This window comes from Musca vetustissima, unplaced genomic scaffold (genome assembly GCF_032173495.1).
Source record: "Musca vetustissima isolate MV318-11 ecotype Yass unplaced genomic scaffold, APGP_CSIRO_Mvet_v1 utg2142, whole genome shotgun sequence".
Classification (NCBI taxonomy): Eukaryota; Metazoa; Arthropoda; class Insecta; order Diptera; family Muscidae; genus Musca; species Musca vetustissima.
Window position 1 is genome coordinate 2,456 of NW_026883898.1, and position 24,185 is coordinate 26,640.

The 24,185-nt window shown below is 32.1% G+C and overlaps 1 protein-coding gene across 1 annotated transcript; it reads left to right on the forward strand.

Annotated features, from left to right (window-relative positions):
- Positions 1 to 276: 276 nt before the first annotated feature.
- Positions 277 to 24,185, forward strand: LOC133330891 (tyrosine-protein kinase Btk). The gene is made up of 11 exons (XM_061539293.1): positions 277 to 340; positions 16,421 to 16,557; positions 16,640 to 16,756; positions 18,856 to 18,936; positions 19,005 to 19,135; positions 19,207 to 19,335; positions 20,343 to 20,536; positions 20,606 to 20,946; positions 21,916 to 22,153; positions 22,216 to 22,349; positions 24,047 to 24,185. The coding sequence occupies exons 1-11, from the start codon at positions 313 to 315 to the stop codon at positions 24,143 to 24,145; spliced, it is 1,629 nt and encodes a 542-aa protein (XP_061395277.1). The 5' UTR covers positions 277 to 312; the 3' UTR covers positions 24,146 to 24,185.

A 24,185-nucleotide genomic window follows, 5' to 3' on the forward strand; every position in this document is an offset into this window, starting at 1 on the left:
TAAAAAACATTTTTTTTTGCTCCTTGAAAAATCAAGTGAAAGTTAATTGATTCCAAGACAATATACAATCGATAACTACATCATCCCTCCCCTTAAACTTTGAGCAGAAAAAAATTATCAATCCTCCTCGAAAACTAGAGGTGCAACAAGTTTTTCTTTTGCTTTGCTTTACTGAAAATAAGAAAAAAACTGAACAACAAAAGAAGTCTCATTGCCAACGTGTTGCAGTTCATCACTTGATTTTCCTCTGTCCAGCTCACTTTGGTGACATTTTATTATTTTTTTTCGACGTCAATAACCACAACTGGAAATATGATGCTATTATCGGCTTTGAAATTGGGTAGGTTGCTTGCTATTAAACAGAAAATAAAAACAAAATTGAAAAAAAAATCATAGATAAAAATAACCATAAAACCAGTATTGTGAACGTCAAACTATTTTGACTTGCAATATAAAAATCTCTAACTAACTCAAATATTAATCGTTATTGATGACAGACTATTAATTAAAATGGTGAATAAGGTGATGGTATATGGGAGGACTACTTGGTCTTTGATATTCAAAAAGACCGACTTGGTACTTCATATTATTTAAAGACTAAATTTTAACCAATTTCTCAGCGATAGGGCTCTCGACTGGAGTACACCAAGTGATTTTTTATGAGCAGCTCAATATCTGTTTTATAGAAAAGCTATTGGTCCATCTTGGAAATAATAAATTGATTTCTATGATTTTCTATGAAAAATGTCATTTGTTTTTCTATTGAGAATATCATTTGATTTTCTATGAGAAGAATTTTAACTATTGTATAAACCCCAATTGCTTTTCCATGAAGAAGAACAGTTGTTTTTCATGGAGAAGGTCAATTGCTATTCCATGGAAATAGCCAATTAATTTTCTATGGAAAAGATTGTGAGAAAACGAATCGCTCTTTTATGGAGATGGGAAAAAGTCAATTGTTCCTTATTGGAGAAGATTCGTTGCTTTCCTCTTCAAAAAAAAAACATTTGCACTTCTATAGAGAAGGTATATTGCTTTGCTATGGAGACGACCAATTGTTCTTCTATGGAGAATACCTTCTGCTATTCTGTGAGAAGACATCTATTGCTATGAAAAAACATCTATTGGCTCTCCTATGGATAAGGACAACTGCTCTTCTATAAAAAATACCATAGATTCTTCAATGAAGACGAATTGCTTTTCTATGGGGAGGAACATTTTTCTTTTATGAAGAAGACCAATTTAACTTCTATACAGAATACTAAGAGTTTTTCTAACAGAAAACGAAAACGCTCTTTTATGGAGAAGAAAAAATACTCTTTTATGAAAAATAACAAATTGCTAGTTTATATGAATACCCTTGTATTTCTATACGAAGTTCTTCTATGCTTCTATATATCCAGAAGAAGTATCACATATTATGTTTACTAATATAGGAAGAACTTTAAATATTCGATAATATTCGATGTCTTGATATTCTAAGGTATAAGAAGGCCTATATGTCTTCTATAAAAATACTTCAAGAATTCTACAGTTTAAAACCGGGGGGCCGACCATATGATACCATACACAACTACAACTGAACGCTCAGTTTCTGTGCATCTATATTTCGAGCTTGAGTAATATTTCGCGATATTTGCACCCTCTTGACCGATTATATGTCAACAGTTCCTCTGCGGCATCATTTGGCCCGCTAAATATTGATCTTTCTTATCGTGACCGCCATTCGACTTAGTTTATCTGATCGCCTTTCCCATGGAAATTTATGTGTGGCGGCTAGAGCGACTAGAAAATAGAAAAAAAATTAATGTTTTCGGTCTATTTCATCCCTGAAATATCACCTGATCATCATCGAAAATTATAGGTGTCGTCCTTGAACATAATCGGAACCTCATGCTAAATTTTCTAGCCAACAGCGCTACATTTCCGACCTCTAAATAATAACATACATAATGGTAATTGTCCTCTCTGGCCAGAACGGATCATACAGCGGGAGTGACACACATGTATAAATCGACTCAGGTAGTCGACATATGACGATCGGTATACTAAGAGGTGGGTCTAGGACCAATATTTTACTGCATTACGTACTATATTTTTATATAAAAAACCTCTCCAGTATATAGGAAGACCTCTAGGGCTTATATATTTCAAAAACTCAGTTCTTTGTCGTTTTTTATATAAGAGAAAGCAATTAGGGTCTATTCGATATACGGTAACTCTATGTGTTCTTATAAAGGATTTTAATCTGTCAGTTTTTTTTTATTGTCTGGCCAAACCTAAAGGTCTATACATTTTGGTACAATCAAAATTCCAAGTGTCTTTGGATGAAATACGTTTCAATCCACTCCTTCTGATACTTTCCTCCCTAATAGTAAAATTTTGTTTGAAAAAATTATGCTGCAAACGAAGAATTCCATATTGTGGTGAAAGATGTATTATATAGGTCCAATCGCATTGGTACTTCCCTTCCAGTGGATCAACATTTTCAACTATGTAAATTTGTTATGAAGTTAAAAACTGAATTTATCGAAAACTTTGGAATTCCATTTTATATCAAAAATTTCCAATAAAATTTTACCAAACTTAAATAAAGTCCCATGTCGAGATCTATCGGTCTTCACCTGCTAGAACTACATCCAAAGGTTGAAATAATTAAAAAATTTACATTTTTGCACAAAGTAATATTTTTTTAACTTTGATTATGTCTGAAACTGCTCCAACGGTCCAACACTTCTGGTACCACCCTAACAAAGTACTAAAATGAAGCGAATAGAGTAACTAATTGGATCTAAACTTTGCAAATAGTAATTAAAAAATCCCATACGTTAAATTCTGTTTATCGGCCAATACTGGTACTTCCCCCATACAGATGGAAAATATCGACTGTGTAGGTCCATCGCCTCTGGTAACTCAACCACAAATTGTCACAATTTTGAAAAATGTGAAATGAGTCCCCTTTAATGATGAATCATTTGCTGTGAATATTTCCATCAAACTTAAATGAAATACACATATGGACTGCAACATTGATCTATCCTAACAAAGGGGCCCTTACCCGCAACCTTAAAAAAAAACTGTTCAAAATAGCTTACAAATGTCAGGTTACTTTCTAACCAGTTATATTCTGAGAAAAACAAAATTCCAAATTACAGACATTCAAGTTGAATAATTCGGTTAAGACCTTCAATATACCAAAATGCACGCTTTGGCAAAATATTGATCAATTTTTACCAAGACGTCTTTTTATCTTCCGAAAACCCAAAATGACTACCAATAGCCATATCTAATGGAAGCTGAGCCTAAATCCATCATAATGACACCCGATGATCATTTTAAAAATTGTTTGCCATTCATGAATCCCTAGTTACAAATTATGGTTTCATTGGCTGTAAAATGCTACTCAGATCTTTATATAGGCCTATGGCAAAACATGGAAATTTAAAAACTCGACATTTAATACTGATATAATTTTGAAATTTCTGTGTAAAAATGGATTGATCAAGAAAATAAATACTTTTGGGGGTCTCTAACGAATATTTCGAAGTATTGCTGAAAAATGCAACAACAATATCCTATAAAAACTTGTCTTGATGTGCCACTAAACAAAATACATTTTTTCTTTATGGGAAAACTTTTATTTTTCATTGAAGCTATAACATGCAATTAAAAAACGTGATCAATTTTCAGCATACAATCTGCAGCAAAAAATAATAAAAAAAAAACATAAGAAATGTGAGATTAAGAAAACGGTGGCAGAATGGCCAAAGGCATGATTTTAATAAACCATATATTTATTAAAACACCATTTGCATTTAATTTATTGTATGGAAAATTATAGAAATTTTAAACTGTTCAAAATAAATGATATGCAATAAGGACAGACTTATTTGTTAAATAATAAAAAAAAATTACAAATTTAAATTGTAGAGACCTATTTTAAATGAATACAATTCCTTTAGTTCTCATACTCGGTCACTTTTTTGTCAACCAGTTGAGAACAGAAATATCGTTATTTCTTTTTAAAAATAAATGTTGTGTATCAAAGAAATTAATATTTTCTAGAAAATATTCAAAATTCATTTAAAACATAAATTGATGCAATGTTGATTTTTTCCAGATCCATCTTAACCTACCTCCTTATAAAATTGTATTTTATTTGTAGTTTTATTTTTTCTTTCAATTTTTCTTTCCATCACCCAGTCTCAATTCCCATATATATATCGTATACAACTTGTGCTATGCATTTGTTGCACACGTTTTGCAGTAAAATGTTACTTTCTAAAAACAACTCTCTTTTTCATTTCTACCATTTATGGTGCAAGGCATGTGGTGGCATGTTTAGCTGTCTATCTATCTATCCTATTGGTCGCCACTCGCCACATGATTGCTGAAATATTTTATTGGAGTAGTTGTTGGTTTTTTTATGGATACAATAAGTGGCAACAATAATTCATGTTAGTAAAGGTGATCAAAAAGTGGATAAAATTGCCACAGCAAATTGTTGCACAAAATTAGTTTTTTGCTTTAATCTATTTGAGGAATTTTCGAAGCCTTAGAGATTGCTAAACGAACTGGATATAGGAGACAATAACTTCCTTTTTTGGTCAATATAATTACATGGATTGTTTTTAGCGGCTATATAATGCCGATTCAATTCAATAACTTCATTATTAGATAAATGATAAATTAAATAATTTAATATTTATTTATTAAATTGATAAATACAAAAATAAATTAAATTGAAAAACACAAAAAATTAATTTAATTGAATTAAATTATTATTAATTTATTAAAATATATACATTTATATATTTTAATTAATATGTTTCTTAGTAGGATCGTTCTGCAGAGGACCTACTAAAGATTTCCTATACAAAAAATATATATATATATATATTTCTAAAAGTCATACAAAACAACTTCTATCCTCCAATAAAAGGTCTTCTTTCTACAGATAAGATTTTGATTTCTACCTCTGTCAAACATTTAGACAACGTAAAAGTTTCGGAATAAAAACACAGACCTACATAAAAGTTAGCAAACCTATTGAGAAAAAAATGTTTGCCAATATATTTCAGTTGAAGTGTGCTTATGCCTACATTTATTTCTCATTGGATTATTTTTAATATTTTTATATAAACATTTATTATAAGAGGGCTACTATATATATTTCTGGCCTCAAAATGAAAATACGAATATTTATCAACAAAAATTTTGTTTTATTTTCAAAGTATTCTCCAGCTTATTTTATAGAATTTGTCGAAGCATTCATGCCTATCCGATATAGGCACCTTCTTAATATAAACTATATTTTAAAGGTGTCCCAACTGATCGATTGGGTCCTCTCTCAATCCTCATATCTTACAGTTTGCTACTATATGTCACTATTTGTCTTTTTTTTCTTAATGTTAATATTTTTTACAATGTGCTAAATATTTATGTGCCATTAAAAATGTGTATGTATATGTTTGCTTGTATGTTATTAAAAATAATTATTAACCAACTTGAAGAAGTCAAGGTTGCAGTAAATAAAAAAAAAACACACGAGACCAGTAACACAGTAATTACATGCATACTACTTATATATTCAAATTTATATTTGTATGATAATGTTTGGGTGGTGTTTTGTTTGTAGTGTATGTACATATGGTGTTGTTTGATATGAAGATTTTTTTTTTTTTTTGCAAATGTATAGTACGAATAGTACTACTACCATATGTACACATTTGTTATAAGGCCAAAAGACACATGTGGGTAGAATATAATATTTTTTATTTGAAATTAATTGCATATAAAATTTTTTTGATATGCAATAATTCCCAATTATTTTTCGAAGTCTTATTATTTTACTCAGTACAATTATATTTTTTAATTTATGAAATTATATGTATATAAAACATTAAATAAATAAGACTTCCTTATCAGGAAGTTAATGATGGCAACTACAAAAAAAAAAAAAACAGTAAGGAAAGTAGTAAAGTCGGACGGTGTCGACTATATGATACCCTTCACTATGGGTATATTAAACAGGACTATTAACATAAAATTGGATGAAATAAAATATGTGATATTTATCTAAATGTGAATCTACCTAGATCTATCCATAAACATGTCATTCGTTTGTTACAATGGGACAAAAGTATGTAAATCGACTTCAAACAAATATAAATAGGTCATCCGTTGGGCTATATCTGTACTTCTAGAAAACGCAACTACGTAATTCTATGCTCAATTTTGTAAGTTGTGTAAAATTTGATGTCAATCTGACTAACATGAGCAGTTTTATGCCCAATTTACTTGAAATCGGGCGAAAATATATATGGAAGCTTTATCCAAATATTAAGCGATTTCAAACAAACTTGTCACAGGTTAGGTTAATTTCTAATATCTAATTTCAGAACGTTTTGTTCCTATTGGTTCCTTGGTGCGTCAATTACTTAAAATCAATATATAATAAAAGGGAGCTATATCTAAATCTAGGCCGATTTTCACGAAACAAGGCAGACATCATTCTAGGCTCAATTCAGTACGTTGTGCCAAATTTAGTGCAAATCGGAGGATATATAGGGACTTTGGTGCACCATTTACATAAAATCGTACGAAACTATATATGGGAGCTATATCTAAATCTGGACTGATTTTCTCGAAACTTGGCAGACATCACTCTAGGCTCAATTCAGTACGTTATGCCAAATTTCGTTCAAATCGAAGGATATATAGGGACTTTGGTGCACCATTTACATGAAATCGGGCGAAACTATATATGGGAGCTATATCTAAATATGGACCGATATTCTCGAAACTTGGCAGACATCACTCTAGGCTCATTTCAGTACGTTATGCCAAATTTCGTGCAAATCAAAAGATATATAGGGACTTTGGGGCACCATTTACATGAAATCGGACGAAACTATATATGGGAGCTATATCTAAATCTTGACCGATTTTCACGAAAATTTGCAGACATCATTCTAGACCTAAATGATTAGGCTGTACCAAATTTCGTGCAAATCGAAAGATATATAGAGACCGTTTACATTAAATCGGTTAAATATATATATGGGAGCTATATCTAAATCTGAACCGATTTTTCCCAATTTCAATAGGGTTCGTCCTTGGGCCAAACAAATGAGCTGTGCCAAATTTCATCCAATTCGGATCATAAATGCGACCTGTACTTTGCTCACAAAAATACATGGACAGACAGACAGACAGACGGACGGACGGACATGCATAAACCGACTTAGAAAGTGATTCTATGCATATTCTCAAAAGGAACCATGTGTCTATCTCGTTTCCTTTTGCCTGTTACAAACATATGCACAAAGACATAATACCCTGTACCACAGTGTGGTTAAGGGTATAAACATAACTATGGTTGTTACATTATGTGTTTTTGTTGTTGCTATCATTGCGTTCTGCTTAAATGCTGTACAGTCAAAAATTTTTTATAGAGACTGTAAAGTTTGTGTCTTAAGTCTTTTGTTTCATATATTATTGCATTTTACATTCAGTTGTGTCAATGATCTTTTTTAGCACTTGAAACATGTACAATAGTTTTTACAAAATCATTTCATTTTATATTAAATTCAATATTTAAAAAATATATAATTCTTCCACTGACAGAAAAGCGAACCCGGTCAATTGATTTTTTATTCATCGCGATTGCCTTTAAGACATATTATAACGGCTCATCTACTTTTCCATTCGATTTCGAATTATTTCAAATTCTTTTCGATTAATTCAAATTCTGTTCAGCGAACATTCTTCTGAGATCAGGGAATATGAGCGATATGAAGCTAAATTCTTGTGGTTTTATCATCCTTGCACTGATTTGTCTCAGAAGGATAGGAATATGTCTGATAAGACTTGGAGGTAAAACGATTCCATGAATCATACAATATTTTACACCCCCATCCTCAAGACTATGCACTGTAATCGATTTCTTTGAACCGAATCTGTTTCAAATTTTTGGTATTTCGTGTTTTCAAAAAAAAAATTAATATATACGATATATTTTTTATTTATTTGTTTTTGATTTGAAACGTAACGGAATGCGTTTGACGCATAAAAATACTTAGTACGGTTTAACACATGGTAGAAGTGTTGTGTTGTTAAAAGTGACTTGAAAAATCAACATGCAAAAAAAAAAAAATGGAATCACCTCGAATATTTTCGCTGGATCATTTTTCACAGCTCCCGACGTGTATTATCATAAAATAGTCAGTCGATAAACTTACATCTATGAATGACGATCAAGAGCCACCCACCCTGGCACTGTGAAAATTTAGTTTGATGAATTTAATCCTGGCGGACGTCCTAAAAACGGTTGTTGTTCCAGCGAACATTGATACCGTACGTGAACTGATAATGCGATATAGCCATGCACTATACCGCAGTATAATTTGCATCTTTGGACATTTATTCCTCCACCATGCCTTCGATATTGCATGGATATCTGATCTTTAAAGAAGATTGTTCTTCTTGGACAATTGCAGTTTTATGAAAAGAGGTTCATATGGTTGTCATAGGCAAAATTCAACGTACATTGAATGAAGTACTTCGAACCAAATGGCGTCCAACGTGGGGTCCGAACATTTTTTTTTATTAATTCCATCTAAGATATCGTCGAACCTGTACCATACCTAACATATTAGTTATTTCATATCTATGTCGGGTTTTTTTCTAAGGTATTGCAAATGCATTCATGTTTCTGCTATCCTAAAATTGCCTCTAACTTTAAATTTCCCTTTCTTACTTGTGTTTGCCTTTTACCTTCATTTTTTGTAGGAATTTTGCTTCTGGTTTCTACACCTCTCGCAGTATGGATCAAAATAATTATAAATCCTATAATACTTCTGGGTGGGTGGGAAATATTTTTACACCAAATGATGAACTCCTTTCCTAATTATTTCAAATATTTTTCATTTTAATTTCAATAAAATGTTGTTGCCTATTTTTTTTATTATATACGAATTTGGTACTTCGATTTCAAGACGCATTAAACCAAACAAAAAAAAATATCAGCAACATATTTTAAGGATATATGACTGCATCTTCGGCAAGTATCGGCTTTAGTGCGGTCATTGGTCAGTTTTGAGTGATACACCACAAGTTGTTTCACATTAAACAAATCTGCGCGTTTTTGAACGACGAATTCGTTGAATTGATCCGATTTGCTCCCTCGTTGCGGAAAATTTTAAGTTGAATTAAACAAATTATTGTCAATAATACATACAATTCTAAGTTGACTTCTTAATTAACATATACTGCACCTTTTTCTCAAATATTAAAATTAACTACTCCATAAAATAATATTTTTTTCAACTTGAAACAAATTTGACTACAATATCCATATAAATTCATAGAAAGATAGGAGGTGTCTCCCCAATATACCTTGTGCGTCTCTGCCCATATTATTTATGGTTTATTATGACTGGGAAGGTTAATATACAATGACTTTTTCAGGCTTCCGTCTAAGGCTCCAAAAAAAAAAAAAAAACTACTAAATGTCTGCAATTTACTTATATTCATATTTTTGGGGGAGGTTCATAAATGTCATCTTGATAGTGTCACTTATACACCTAAGGCGAGTAATATTACCATTTTTTTTTTTTGACAAAATATATAAACAAAATCCGAGATTTAATGTAAAATAACAACAAAACCAAAACAATACTCAGGTGTTTATTTAACATGTTGTCGAACATGCATATATAGTCATGCCAAGAGAAGTAATAAATGTTGTATTGTATTATTGGTCTATACTGTTGTATTGTGATGTATATTTTAGTGTTGCTTTGTATCATCAAGTGTTTGGCTGCGGGTTATATGAGTTTTTATGTCTGTCTTCTGTTAAAATGCCGACAACATGCGATGAACTTTAAGTTGATGGTAGTTATCCAACAAGTCAACTACGAGAATATGTTAATGTAAAAAAAAACACACACACACACAAATTAAACAATGGCTGTTAAAATGGCACAGAAATAAAAATGAGGAGACGACGTATACAAAACAGATGGTAGAGTGGTAGGTGGCCAATGTTAAATATCAAAATCCAAACATTTGCTTTGAAATATTGTTTCAATTTATATTTATTTTATTGAAGGCATGATCCATGTCTTTGTTATTTATTTATTTGCAAATGCCCTTCTGTCAATCAATATGCTCATTCATCAGCCATATCCGCCAATTAACATTGGCACAAAGTGTTTCATGTATTTATTTTATGTAAAAATGCGCTATACAAATTTGCAAAACAAATTAATACAAGAAAAAAATAAAACACGACCACTTTATTAGATTTAATTAATTGTAGAAGTGGGAAAAAACTATATTTCAAATAAATGATTTTTTTCAATTAATTAAATAAATTTAAATTTCTTAAATAATGGATAATCTTTAAAAAAAACCCAGTGAGCGGAGCAGTATAGTCGGACGGGGCCGACCATACGATACCCTACACAACTACCACGAACTCTAACTTTCTGAGGATTTTTATTCCGAGTCTGAGTAATATTTCGTGATATTTGCCCCCTCTTGTCCGATTAGAGGTCAACAACACCTCTTCCTTACTTTTTTCGAATATTCAGTACAGTCCTTCTAATTACTTGTCCAGATTACCTTCACGGTGGATTGTGTTGTGATTTTCGGATTATACTCGACTCGAAAACACACAAAAAATTAGTTTTTGGTCCATTTCATCCCAAAATTTTAATCTGATCATCACGGAAAATTGTAGGCGTTTTTCTTGACCATAACTGGAACTTCATGAAAAATTTCAAAGCCATCAGCGCGATATTTCCTCCTCTAATGTGGTAATGGGTTACTAAATAATATCTGAATACGTAAGCACCTGTAAATATTTGACTGTAACTTCCACATCTGAGTAGATACATCACTATATTTGGTATCAATTTAAAGGCCAACCACTCCTCTTGGATATGCTATCAACTCCTCGGGTCTACATCTTCCATGAGTAAATATATATGCCATAGAATACAAATTTTGTCATTTTTCACACAAAAGTCAGGGTCCATTTGACCCGCTAAATATTGACCGATCTTTATCAAAACATGCATGCTTATTCTCTGGCCCGATCCCCTTCTCCATGCAAAAATTCGCGGTGTTTGGGCCATAATTGCGGCCTCTGGAGCGATCAGAAAAACCGACAAAAATAATGTTTTTGGTCCATTTCATCCCCTAAATATTAACCGATCTTTTCCAAAAACAATAGGGGCCTTCATTGGCCAGAACCCATCCTACATGCAAAATTTCGTGAAGATTGGTCCATAACTGTGGCCTGTATCGTGTTTACAAATTATAATGGACAGACGGACGGACGGACGGACGGACACACATGTCTAGATCGACTCAGCTAGTCGAGATATGACGATCGGTATACTTGAAGGTGGGTCTAGGACCAATATTTCGCGGCGTTACAAACATTTGGGGCTGCACAAAGCTATAATACCCTGACAACATAGTTGTGTAGGGTATAAAAACAGAAATACCCTTCATTTTTGACAAAAGACTTAAGGCACAAACTTTAGCATTTAAGGTATGTGTCTTAAGTCTTGAATTACAAAACTTTTTTGATTTACAAAAACTACAAAATTGTTCTATTTTTGAGTGGCTGAGAAAATTAGTTTTCTTTTAAATACCAATATTTTCACATTTTTGACAAAAGACTTAAGACACAAACTCTAGAATTTATTGTATGTGTCTTAAGTCTTTATACCCTTCACCACACTGTGGTACAGGGTATTATGTCTTTGTGCATATGTTTGTAACAGGCAAAAATAATCGAGATAGACCCATGGTTCCTTTTGAGAATATGCATAGAATCACTTTCTAAATCGATTTATGCATGTCCGTCCGTCCGTCCGTCTGTCCGTCTGTAGATGTAAAATTGTAAACAAAGTACAGGTCGCATTTATGATCCGAATTGGATGAATTTTGGCACAGCTCATTTGTTTGGCCCAAGGACGAACCCTATTGAAATTGGGAAAAATCGGTTCAGATTTAGATATAGCTCCCATATATATTTTCGTCCGATTTAATGTAAACGGTCCCTATATATCTTTCGATTTGCACGAAAATTGGCACAGCGTAATGAATTAGGTCTAGAATGATGTATGCCAAGTTTCGTGAAAATCGGTTCAGATTTAGATATAGCTCCCATATATATCTTCGTCCGATTTAAGGTAAATTGTGTACAAAAGTCCCTATATATCTTTCGATTTGCACGAAAATTGGCACAGCGTAATGAATGAGGTCTAGAATGATGTATGCTAAGTTTCGTGAAAATCGGTTCAGATTCAGATATAGCTTCCATATATAAAATATATAAATTGTGTACAAAAGTCCCTATATATCTTTCGATATGCACAAAATTTGGCATATCGTACTAAATTAAGTTTAGAATGATGTGTGCAAAGTTTCGTGGCAATCAGTACAAATCTAGATTTAGCTCCCATATATAGCTTCGCCCGATTTTAGGTAAATAGTCCACTAAAGTCCCTGGAAATCTTTTGGTATAAAGAATGATGTGTGCAAAGTTTCGTGACAATCGGTCCAGATTTAGATATAGCTGCCATATATATTTTCATCCGATTTAAGGTAATTGGTGTACCAAAGACCCTATATATCTTTCGATTTGCACGAATTTTGGTATAGGGTACGTTGGTCAGCTAAGTACTTCGCGTTGTTACAAGAGACATTTGGGTTTGAAAGGTTTTTTGTATAGAAGCAATAGCTTCTGGGGAGAATATCCCAACAAAAAACTAAGGGAACTGATGAGGATCAGTGGCGTGATCCGAAACTATAGTCTTCCCTGCCTTACCCTCGGCAATCAATGCCATACATTCCTCACTAATAAATAGTTATTTTTTATAAAAACAAAATACACATGGTATCCCAAATAAACCGCCAACACTACTGAAGTACTGAATTAAGTCTAAAATGATGTTGCTAAACTGGATACATATGTAGAATATACCCAAAGTGGTGAAGGGTATCATATAGTCGGCCCAGCCCGACTTTACTACTTTCCTTCCTGGTTTTAATTTAAAAATTATTATTTTTAATTGTTTAGTATGGAGAAAAAATTCATTAAAAATTGCAAGCAATTCGATATTGTTGTCAAAAGATTTAAGCACAAACAGGAGCATTTCATGTATGCGCCTTAAGTCTTTTGTTTAAAACAGTAAATATTCATTATCCAGTATTGAAAATGAAAAAAAAATATGTATTAAACTAGTTTTAAACAAACACATACTTAATTTAAAAGTCTCTAAATAAAATAGGCAATAGCTCGGCCGGGCATTTTATTAAAACCCATTAAAAAGTTTATTTCACATCTGATTTATTTATTTAGGTAATACCGAATTCGAATATTGTAACATATGTATATTTGTTAAATTGATAAAGTTTGGCTTATGTCTTAAGTCATTTTTGTATAACAAAAGAATAATTCATTATCACTTTATTTGTGGGCCAAGGAAAGAGATTTTGAAACAAAGGGGATCAGATAATTGAAATTACCTGTTATACAAAAAGATAAAAAAATGCAAATTATTTAATTTTGGACATTTTAGTAACACGTGCGAGAAAAAAATCACTGTAGCTTAAAAAAAGTTTTTTAGAAGAAAATTTTGAATGAATTTTATAAAAAATCCTTCCAGTGGGAAAAATCCTCCTATTTATCCTCATCATCATCTCCATAAAAGGAAATCCAAATATCAGTCATCGAAAGAAACACCTCTCATGTGAATGAACTCCGCGTCTCGAAGCGGATGCGCTATTGAACAATAATACACCTTAGCCATCAATCAATAATGAAGAAGAATTTCCTACAATTGTACATACACATAAATGGATGTGTAAATATGTGTCATATCTAACAAACAACAATAAAAATTGAAATTACAATGGCAACGAAACACATCAAAACAAATCAATTTTTTTTTCAAAAAACCATAACCCAAAGCCAACTGAAAAAATCCAAGGCGTGAAGAAAAAACGCCCCTTAAAAAATAAAATCACATAAAAAGACGGCCGAGGTTAAATGGAAACTTTGTTTGATGTTGCTTTACAGTTTTTATTTAGTTATACGATGAGCAGATACCAGAAAAGTCTACCACAATAAAGTAAACCAATGAAACCAAATGAAAAAAGAAACAAGACTGAAAAACGAAGACGAAAAATCTGTTCAAACTTTACAGAAACAACAACAGAAAACATGTAGGCTATGTCGTAATTTACGCATTCTGCATATTAATTCCAAAGTGCATTCAACTTTTTTTGGCGATGTATGTATGTGCATACACATGGATACATATAACCATGGTTACCTCAAAAATATTGTAAACTATTTGGGGTTTGGATTTTTTTCCTACTTGGCTTGGAAAAAATGTAGGAATATTTTTTACCATAAAAAATCTTGTTTAGTATGGAAAATAATTAAAAAATACTGATTTAGAAATACCCGTACCTAAAATAATTTAAGGTAATTTTTTCCCATAAAAATATTTCAAATCCACGCCTCATTTGGGCCTTGAAAAATATTCTTTAATAAATCCACGCCTCATTTGGGCCTTGAAAAATATTGTTTTAAAAATCCACGCCTCATTTGGCCCTTGAAAAATATTGTTTTAAAAATCCACGCCTCATTTGGCCCTTGGAAAATATTCTTTTAAAAATCCACGCCTCATTTGGCCCTTGGAAAATATTCTTTTAAAAATCCACGCCTCATTTGGGTCTTGAAAAATATTTATTTAAAAATCCACGTCTGGAGATCATTTGGGCCTTGAAAAATAGTTATTTAAAAAATCCACGCCTCATTTGGGCCTTGAAAAATATTATTTAATAAGTCCACTCCTTGCTTTGGGCCTTGAAAAATATTCTTTAAAAATCCACGCCTCATTTGGGCCTTAGAAAAATATTCCTTTAAAAATCCACGCCTCATTTGGGCCTTAGAAAAATATTCCTTTAAAAATCCACGCCTCATTTGGGCCTTAGAAAAATATTCCTTTAAAAATCCACGCCTCATTGGGCCTTAGAAAAATATTCCTTTAAAAATCCACGCCTCATTTGGGCCTTGAAAAATATTATTTAATAAATCCACGCCTCAGTTGGGCCTTGAAAAATATTCTTTAATAAATCCACGCCTCATTTGGGCCTTGAAAAATATTCTTTAATAAATCCACGCCTCAGTTGGGCCTTGAAAAATATTCCTTTAAAAATCCACGCCTCATTTGGGCCTTAGAAAAATATTCATTTAAAAATCCACGCCTCATTTGGCGTGTCTCGTTTAAATCTTTTGTTTGCTTGTCATCTATAATTTACACAAAACAACAAAAATAGCAACAACAACAAATATACAAATAATAGGGATTTATGTAATATTTCATTGTAAACTATTTCTCACTCACTTACCTCTTGAATATTTTGCCTTCCCTTTCCTCCTGGCAAAAAATTTACATTAGGTAAAATTTTTGGCGGCATTATTTGTTGTCTTTTCTCCAAAGAGATAATAAATCTGTGGTGAGTGACATTTTTGTCACGATTTCATGTAAAAAGTTTTCAAATTGAAAATACAAAAAAAAACCATAGATACATAAATAGACAATTAAATAATTTGCAAAATCACAACACATAGGAAATGTTTTTCGAAAAACAACTCCAAATCAATTATGACATGACTAAAAAGATTTCATTGAAATGAAATTATACATTATTTAATTTAAAAAAATATTCTCATCATATCAATAACCAATCATTAGAGTTTTTTCTTCTTCTTCGGAAATTAGACAAAAAACAAATCGGAACTATGAAGAGAAAAAAATTGGCATGCATGGTGTGATAATTATAAGTCATTATAAATCATCTTTCTTGTTTCTTTTTTTAATTTTGCTCAACCTTGAAATTATGGCTAAGAAGAAACACATGTTGTTTCGATCTGCTTATCTATGATTCATTGCAAACATTTTGAACTTTTTTGATTTATTATTGATTTTAATAAATCATTACCATATAATTATTCATGTTTTATAAAAATAAACATATTCTTTTAAATATGTACACCTTTTTAAGATCATAGAAAATATATAATTTTAAAAAAGTACACCTTATTAGGATCCTAAAAAAATTTTCTTTTAAAAAAATTTTAAAACATTTTAAGATAAGAAATATTTTCAAAATGTACACCATCTTTCTAAATTCCTTCGAAAAAATATTCTTTAAAAATCATCTATTCTTTAAAAAAGCCTTCAATTTTTTAATTTTTTTTTTTTTTTTTATTAAAAAAAATAATTTTTTCTAACAAATTAAACTTTACAAATATTCAATATTTCTATAACAAAACACATTTTAAATTCCTTTTTATTAATTTTTATTTCTTACTCTCTTTCAGGTACTGGTAGCTCACCAGCCCAAATATCACAGCGCAGCATTAGTCCAAATAATTCAACGTCAACGAGTCAATTTAGCTTGCATCACAATAGTTCTGGCAGTATAGGTAGTTCAACGCCCACATCGCTGCATCCACAGGTAAGGAGGTTCACCTGTTAAAAAATAAGATAAATTAATTATAAAAACCACAAAAACTAATTGCTATTTTTTTAATTTTTAGTCATCGGTATCCACATTTAAACAGTCACCAAATTTATTAAACGGTAACGGTTCTCTATTGGATAACACAATGCCAGGTGGTATACCAACTCCAGGAACACCAAACTCTAAAGCTAAGGTAAGTATATTTTCAAAAAATATTTAAAAAAAAATCATAGCTCTACAAACCCCTCCAAAAACATTCTTTCAAAATATAAACGCCTGTTTAAGTCCGCAAACAAATTATATTCGACAATCCTAAAATTTTGTTAACTCCAGAATTTACAAAGAAATATTCTTTTTAAATACCAATGCACTCAAAAATATTTTTCTAGACTTTCAAAAATTATTTTTTGTTAAATCTTCGCCTTTTTAAGATCCTCAAAAACATTTTTTTAAATATTCGCCTTTTTAAGATCAGTAGTGTTAGAGGATTATTTGAGATACAATTTGTATTTTGTTTTGGCAAAATAGTCAGGTTGAATCCCAGTTTGTTGTTTTTGTAAAAAACAAATGTTTATTAGTGGGAAATGTATGGCATTGTCCACCGAGGGGTAAGGCAGGGAAGACTATAGTTTCGGATCTCGCCACTGATCTTCATAAGTTCCCTTAGTTTTCTGTTGGGATATTCTCCCCAGAAGCTATTTATTGCTTCTTTACAAAAACCTCTCATACAAAGCAAAGTTCTTACGTTACAAGCGAAGTTGTTTACGTTACCAGCGATACGAACTCAATGAAAAGTACGTTGGTCAGAAGTCAGGACTTCTATTCTATACCCAAAAATATTTTTCAATATTCACCTTTTCAAAACCCTCTAAAAATATATTTTAAATCACATTTTTGGCAAGACCATCAAAAATAAAGATTCTCCAAAATTAATTTTTTTTAAACTCCACCTTTTGAAGAACCCCAAACATATTTTTCTAATCCTGACCTACCTCCTATATAAGGCCTTCAAACCTCATGTATTATACCTTCAAAAGATATATTTTTATTTCCTTATATTTGCAAGACCCTTCAAATATTTTTTTTTTTTTTTAATTTGTAAGACCTTCAAATATTTAGTACCCACAAATTGCAAACCCTTAAGTCATTTTTTAAATCTCCACCTTTTCAATACTCTTTAAAAGTATATTTTTTAATACCCACTGGTTCAAAACAATCTAAAAATACATTTTTCAGAACCATCAACTATCCACCTTTTCAAGACCATCTAAAATATTTTATTTATATCCCCAATTTTGCAAGATGTTCTATGAATATATTTTTTTTTAAATCCCCACCAAGATCCTCAAAACTATTTGTTTTTAATACGCATCGCTTCAATACCCTCCCAATTTTTTTTTAACCTCCACATTTGGAAGACACTCAAAAATATTTTTTTCCACACCTCATGTATCAGGCCTTCAAAAAATCCTACATATTGGCAAGACCCTAAAATATGTTTCGTGTTAAATCCGCAAATTTTTAAACCCCCCAAAAATATATTTTTTTAAATACTAAACATTTGCAAGACCTTAAATTATATTTCGTTTTAAATCCAGAGCCTTTCGAGACCGCCAAAAATATTTCGTTTTAAATGCGCAGCTTTTCGACACCTTCAAAAAATCTTTTAAATCCCCACCTTTCTTTTCAAAGTCCACGTCCTTATTAGTCTCAAAAAATAAATAGGGCTCTCCAATCCACTTATATATATTATTTTAAAAAGCACGCCAGAATATATATTTTTTAATCCACGCCTTGTTTAGGACCTTCAAAACTATTCTTTTAGAAATCCACGCCTTGTTAAAGACTTCCAAAATAATATTCTTTTAGAAATCCACGCCCCTTATAGGTTTCTAAAAATAGACCCCTAAAAATATTCTCTTTAAAACCTAGTTTCTTTATAGGCCCCTAAAATATTCTCTCAAAAACCTACTACCCTTATAGGCCCCAAGTATTCTTTTAAAAATCCACGACTCTATTAGACCCTCAAAAATATTCTTTTAAAAATCCACGACTTTATTAGGCCCCCAAAAATATTCTTTTAAAAATCCACGCCCCCAAAAATATTATTTCTAAAATCCACGCCTCTATTAGGCCCCCAAAAATATTCTTTTAATAATTTAAGCCTCCATTTTTAAATATCCATGCCTCCATATGCCCTTAGAAAAGTATTCTTTAAATTATTTTTATGAATAGTTTTTCTTAAATTTCATTTAACTAATATTTTGTTTCTTTTTCTTCTATTCCCCGCAGGACAATTCACATTTTGTTAAAATTGTCGTAGCTTTATATCCCTTCAAGGCCATCGAGGGTGGTGATCTTTCATTGGAAAAGGTAAGTACCTCGATTATTATTTTCTTGTGAAATCTAAAAATCTAATAAAAATTCTCCTTTCCCTTTAGAATGCCGAATATGAAGTTATCGATGATTCGCAAGAACATTGGTGGAAAGTCAAAGATGCCATGGGCAATGTCGGCTATATACCCAGCAATTATGTCAAACCAAAGGCATTGTTGGGTTTGGAACGTTATGAGTAAGTAGCTGTTGAAGTTCATAAAGTGACCACTTTTTATATAACACATGTTTTTTTTTTTAATTTTCTAGATGGTACGTGGGTGATATGTCACGTCAGCGTGCCGAATCCCTATTGAAACAAGGCGACAAAGAAGGCTGTTTTGTGGTGCGTAAATCATCGACAAAAGGTTTATATACACTATCGCTGCATACCAAAGTGTAAGTATTTCGAGAACTTTTTTATTTATTTTTTTTTTTTATTTTCTGTGAGAGACCACATGATCTTCTGTTGAATGTAGGAGATCAAATGGTCTTCTTTTGGATATATAAGTTCGCATGGTGCTATATACAATATAGGAGACTGTAAGACTGTAGGATATAAAAGGCCACTGCGTCGTCTATAGAAAATAGGAGGTCAAAAGGTATTTTATAGAATGTATGAGGCCACATGGTCTTCTATAGAATATAGGAGACCACATATATTTCTATAGAATATAGGAGGCGACTGCCCCTTCTATGGAATAGGTGGGGTCAGGGCAGTAAATAGAATATTGTATATAACTTGTAATGAATATGGGTTACCACAGGGTATTCTATAGAATATATCGACGCCTCCGAACCATAGTATGCGAAGTCGACTTAGCATGTTTTAAAGTTCTTTACGTTTTTAGATACTACGGTCCTTAATTTAAATTCACTGAAATTTCGGTAATCATCGGACAATCCAAACCAAAGTTATAAGCAAAAATTTACTTAGCATGACACGTACGAACTAAGAAACTTCCATACTTTGAAAGCTTCTACTGAAAAACTCACTTTTCAGACTTAGCATACTATGGTTCGGAGGCGTCGATATGAGATCACAGTGTCTTCTATTCAATGTAGGATACCAAAATGTGTTCTAAAGAATATAGGAGATAGCAGGGTCTTCTGTAGAATATAGTAAACTACAGAGGCCTCTACGTAATATAGGAGAGCACATGGTCATCTATAGAATACTGTAGACCACATCACATAGTCATTATATAGGAAAAGTCAGGGTCTTTGCATGAAAAGTCTCTATTAGGCCTCCAAAAATATTCTTTTAGAAATCCACGTCTCTATTATGCCTCCAAAAATATTCTTTTTGAAATACACACCTCTATATATAGATGACCTTGTTGTCTCCAAGATTTTTTTTTAAATTCATTATTTTTTCAAAAAAACCCCGTTTTTTCTCTTTGCAGTCCCCAATCACATGTTAAACACTATCACATCAAACAAAATGCTCGCGGAGAATACTATTTAAGTGAAAAACATTGCTGCGAAACTATACCAGATCTAATCAATTATCATCGGCATAATTCCGGTGGTTTGGCATGCCGTTTAAAATCATCGCCATGTGATCGTCCAGTACCGCCAACGGCAGGTTTATCACATGGTAAGTACAACTCTCCCACTCTCTTTAAAAATTAGAAAATATTTTATAAAAATATCTCTATTTTTACAGATAAATGGGAAATCCATCCCATGGAATTAATGCTAATGGAAGAACTCGGTTCGGGCCAGTTTGGTGTTGTACGTCGCGGCAAATGGCGTGGTTCCATTGATACTGCTGTGAAAATGATGAAAGAAGGCACCATGTCCGAGGATGATTTCATTGAGGAGGCCAAAGTTATGACCAAATTACAACATCCAAATTTGGTACAGCTATATGGTGTCTGCTCGAAACATCGTCCAATTTATATAGTCACGGAATATATGAAACATGGTTCATTGTTGAACTATTTGCGGCGTCATGAGACAACATTGATTGGTAATATGGGTCTGCTGTTGGATATGTGTATACAGGTGAGTTAATAAAAATTTAAATGTTTTAAAAAATATTCAATTAAAAATTTACGTCCCTATTATAAATTCAAATATATGTTTTTAAAACTCCAAAATATTCCTTAAACAATCCGCGTCTTTATAAGGCCTTCAAGAAATATTCTTTTAAAACGGAGTCTGTATAAGGCATTCCAAAAATATGTCTTTGAAAAATCCGCGCATTCCAAAAATATTTCTTTGAAAAATCCGTGCATTCCAAAAATATTTCTTAGAAAAATCCGTGCATTGCAAAAATATTCTTTTAAGATTCCAAAATTCTTATAGATATTCAAAAATCTTCTTTTTTTTTAAATCCACTCCTCTATAGGGGTATCAGCAAATATATTGTTTTAAATCCACGCCTCTATACAGTTATCAAAAAATATTCGTTTAAAAATCCACGCCTCTATAGGGGTATCAAAAAATATTCTTTTAAAAATTTCAAGCTTCTAAAGGCCTTCAAAAATATTCATTTCTTAAATTCACGCCTCTATTAGACGTCCAAAAATATTCTTTTAAAATTTTTAAGCTTCTAAAGGCCTTCAAAAATATACTTTTTTATATCCACGCATCCATTAGGCCTTCAAATATATTAATTTTTTTAAATCCACGCCTCTATTAGACCTCAAAAAATATTCTTTTATAAATTTCAAGTTTCTAAAGTCCTTCAGAAATGTTCTTTTTTAAATCCACGCCTCTATTAGAACTCCAAAAACATTCTTTTAAAATTCCACGTCTCTATTAGGCCTTCAAAATTATTCTTTTTTTTAAATCCAGGGCTCTATTAGGCCTTCAAAAATATTCTTTTTTTAAATCCAGGCCTCTGTTAGGCTTTCAAAAATATTCTTTTAAAAACCCACGCCTCTAGAAGGTTTAAAAAAATATATTCAAATATTTATATTAAATTAAAACAAAATAATAAAAATATCTCCCTCTCTCTCTCTCCTTCAGGTCTCCAAGGGCATGGCCTATTTGGAACGTCACAATTACATTCATCGCGATTTGGCTGCCCGCAACTGTTTGGTGGGCTCCGAAAATGTCGTTAAAGTTGCCGATTTCGGTTTGGCCCGTTACGTTTTGGACGATCAGTATACAAGTTCGGGTGGTACCAAATTTCCTATTAAATGGGCACCACCAGAGGTCTTGAATTATACACGCTTCTCGTCGAAAAGTGATGTTTGGGCGTATGGTAAGTTTTGTGAAATTAATTTTTGGAGGGCATATAATTAATAGTTGTTGTTTCTATTGCAGGTGTCCTCATGTGGGAAGTGTTCACTTGCGGCAAAATGCCTTATGGCCGTCTAAAGAATACTGAAGTTGTTGAACGTGTCCAACGTGGTATTATTTTAGAGAAACCAAAGTCATGCGCTAAGGAAATTTATGATGTAAGTATGGACGGATTAAGAAATAAATGTTTTTCAATAGAATACAGGAGGCCTCAGGGTCTTCAATAGAATATAGAATATCACATGGTCTTCTAACGAATGTAGGGGTTACATGGTGTTCTGTAGAATATAAGAAATCAAAGGAACCCCCTATAAAATATAGAAGAACACATGATATCATACAGCATATATGAGACTGTGTGGCCCACTGTAGAAATAAATGTTTTTCAATAGAATACAGGAGGCCTCAGGGTCTTCAATAGAATATAGAATATCACATGGTCTTCTAACGAATGTAGGGGTTACATGGTGTTCTGTAGAATATAAGAAGTGTTCTCATTTTAATTAGAGAAGATCATTAGACCGCCTTCTATAGAATATCGCAGACCACATAGTCTTCTATGGAATATGTGAGACCAAAGGGTCTTCTATCGAACATAATATAATACAGTTTACTCTATTGAATATGGGAGACTCCATGACCTACAATGAAATATAAGAGACCCTATATTATTCTATGAAATGTAGAAGTCCACATGGTCTTCTGTAGAGGAGAACGTGGGCTTCTGTAAAATATAGGAGATAACATAATCTTCTATTAAATATTCAGGGCCATAAGGTCTTTATACACATTTTGTAGTATATAGGATACCATTGGATCTTCTGTAGCACATAGGAAACCATAGGGGTTTCTGTAGAATATTATTGTCTACAAGTTATTTAATAAAGAAAACGACTATATTCTATAGATCTCTTATATAGAATATGGGAGACTACAATGAATTCTCTAGTATGTATGAGACCCCATGATATTCTAAAGAACATTAGCGACCACATGGTCTTCCTTCTCTTGTATGGGTTCTCAAAAAAATTATTTTAAAAATCCACGCCTTGTGTAGACCCTCAAATAAGTTATTTGAAAAATCCACGCCTTGTGTAGACCCTCAAAGAAATTATTTTAAATATCCACGCCTTGTGTAGACCCTCAAATAAATTATTTTAAATATCCACGCCTTCTGTGGACCCTCAAATATGTTATTTTAAATATCCACTCCTTGTATAGACCCTCAAATATGTTATTTTAAATATCCACTCCTTGTATAGACCCTCAAATAAGTTATTTTAAATATTCACGCCTTGTGTAGACTCTCAAATAAGTTATTTTAAATATCCACTCCTTGTGTAGACCCTCAAATAAGTTATTTTTAATATCCACGCCTTGTGTATAGCCTCAAATAAGTTATTTTAAATATCCACGCCTTGTGTAAATATCCACGCCTTCTGTAGACCCTCAAATACGTTATTTTAAATATCCACTCCTTGTGTAGACCCTCAAATAAGTTATTTTAAAGATCCACGCCTTGTGTAGACCCTCAAATACGTTATTTTAAATATCCACGCCATGTATGAGTCCCGAAAAAAATATGTTTTAAATATCCACGCCTTGTATGGGTCCGCAAAAAAAATATTCTAAAAATATCACTTGGTCGTCTATTGGCTATAGAAGATCACTTAGTCTTCTACTAGCTCTAAAAGAGAAATATGTCTTCCATTGGATATCGAAGAAGACCTATTGGCTATAGAAGACCTAGTGGTAACCGCATGGTCTCCATTTTCACACCTTTCCCCATAGAATAAATATCATCTATGTTGATATAATTTTTTCTAATATTCCCCTTCTTTTTTTCTTTTTTTAGGTCATGAAAAAATGTTGGTCCCACGGTCCCGAAGAGCGACCATCATTCCGCGTTCTCAAGGAACAGCTGGCCCTAGTGGCACAAACACTCACCGATTAAGCCCAATTCCATTGAATTTTCTTTTTGAAAAAAAAAAACA

What these genes read in the sequence shown, in the direction of transcription:
- LOC133330891 (XM_061539293.1), top strand. Translation starts at nt 313, where the DNA reads ATGATGCTATTATCGGCTTTGAAATTGG. An exon ending in CCACATCGCTGCATCCACAG is followed by an intron (nt 16,558 to 16,639) that starts GTAAGGAGGTTC and finishes TTTAATTTTTAG; the next exon opens with TCATCGGTATCCACATTTAA. An exon ending in TTGGGTTTGGAACGTTATGA is followed by an intron (nt 19,136 to 19,206) that starts GTAAGTAGCTGT and finishes TTAATTTTCTAG; the next exon opens with ATGGTACGTGGGTGATATGT.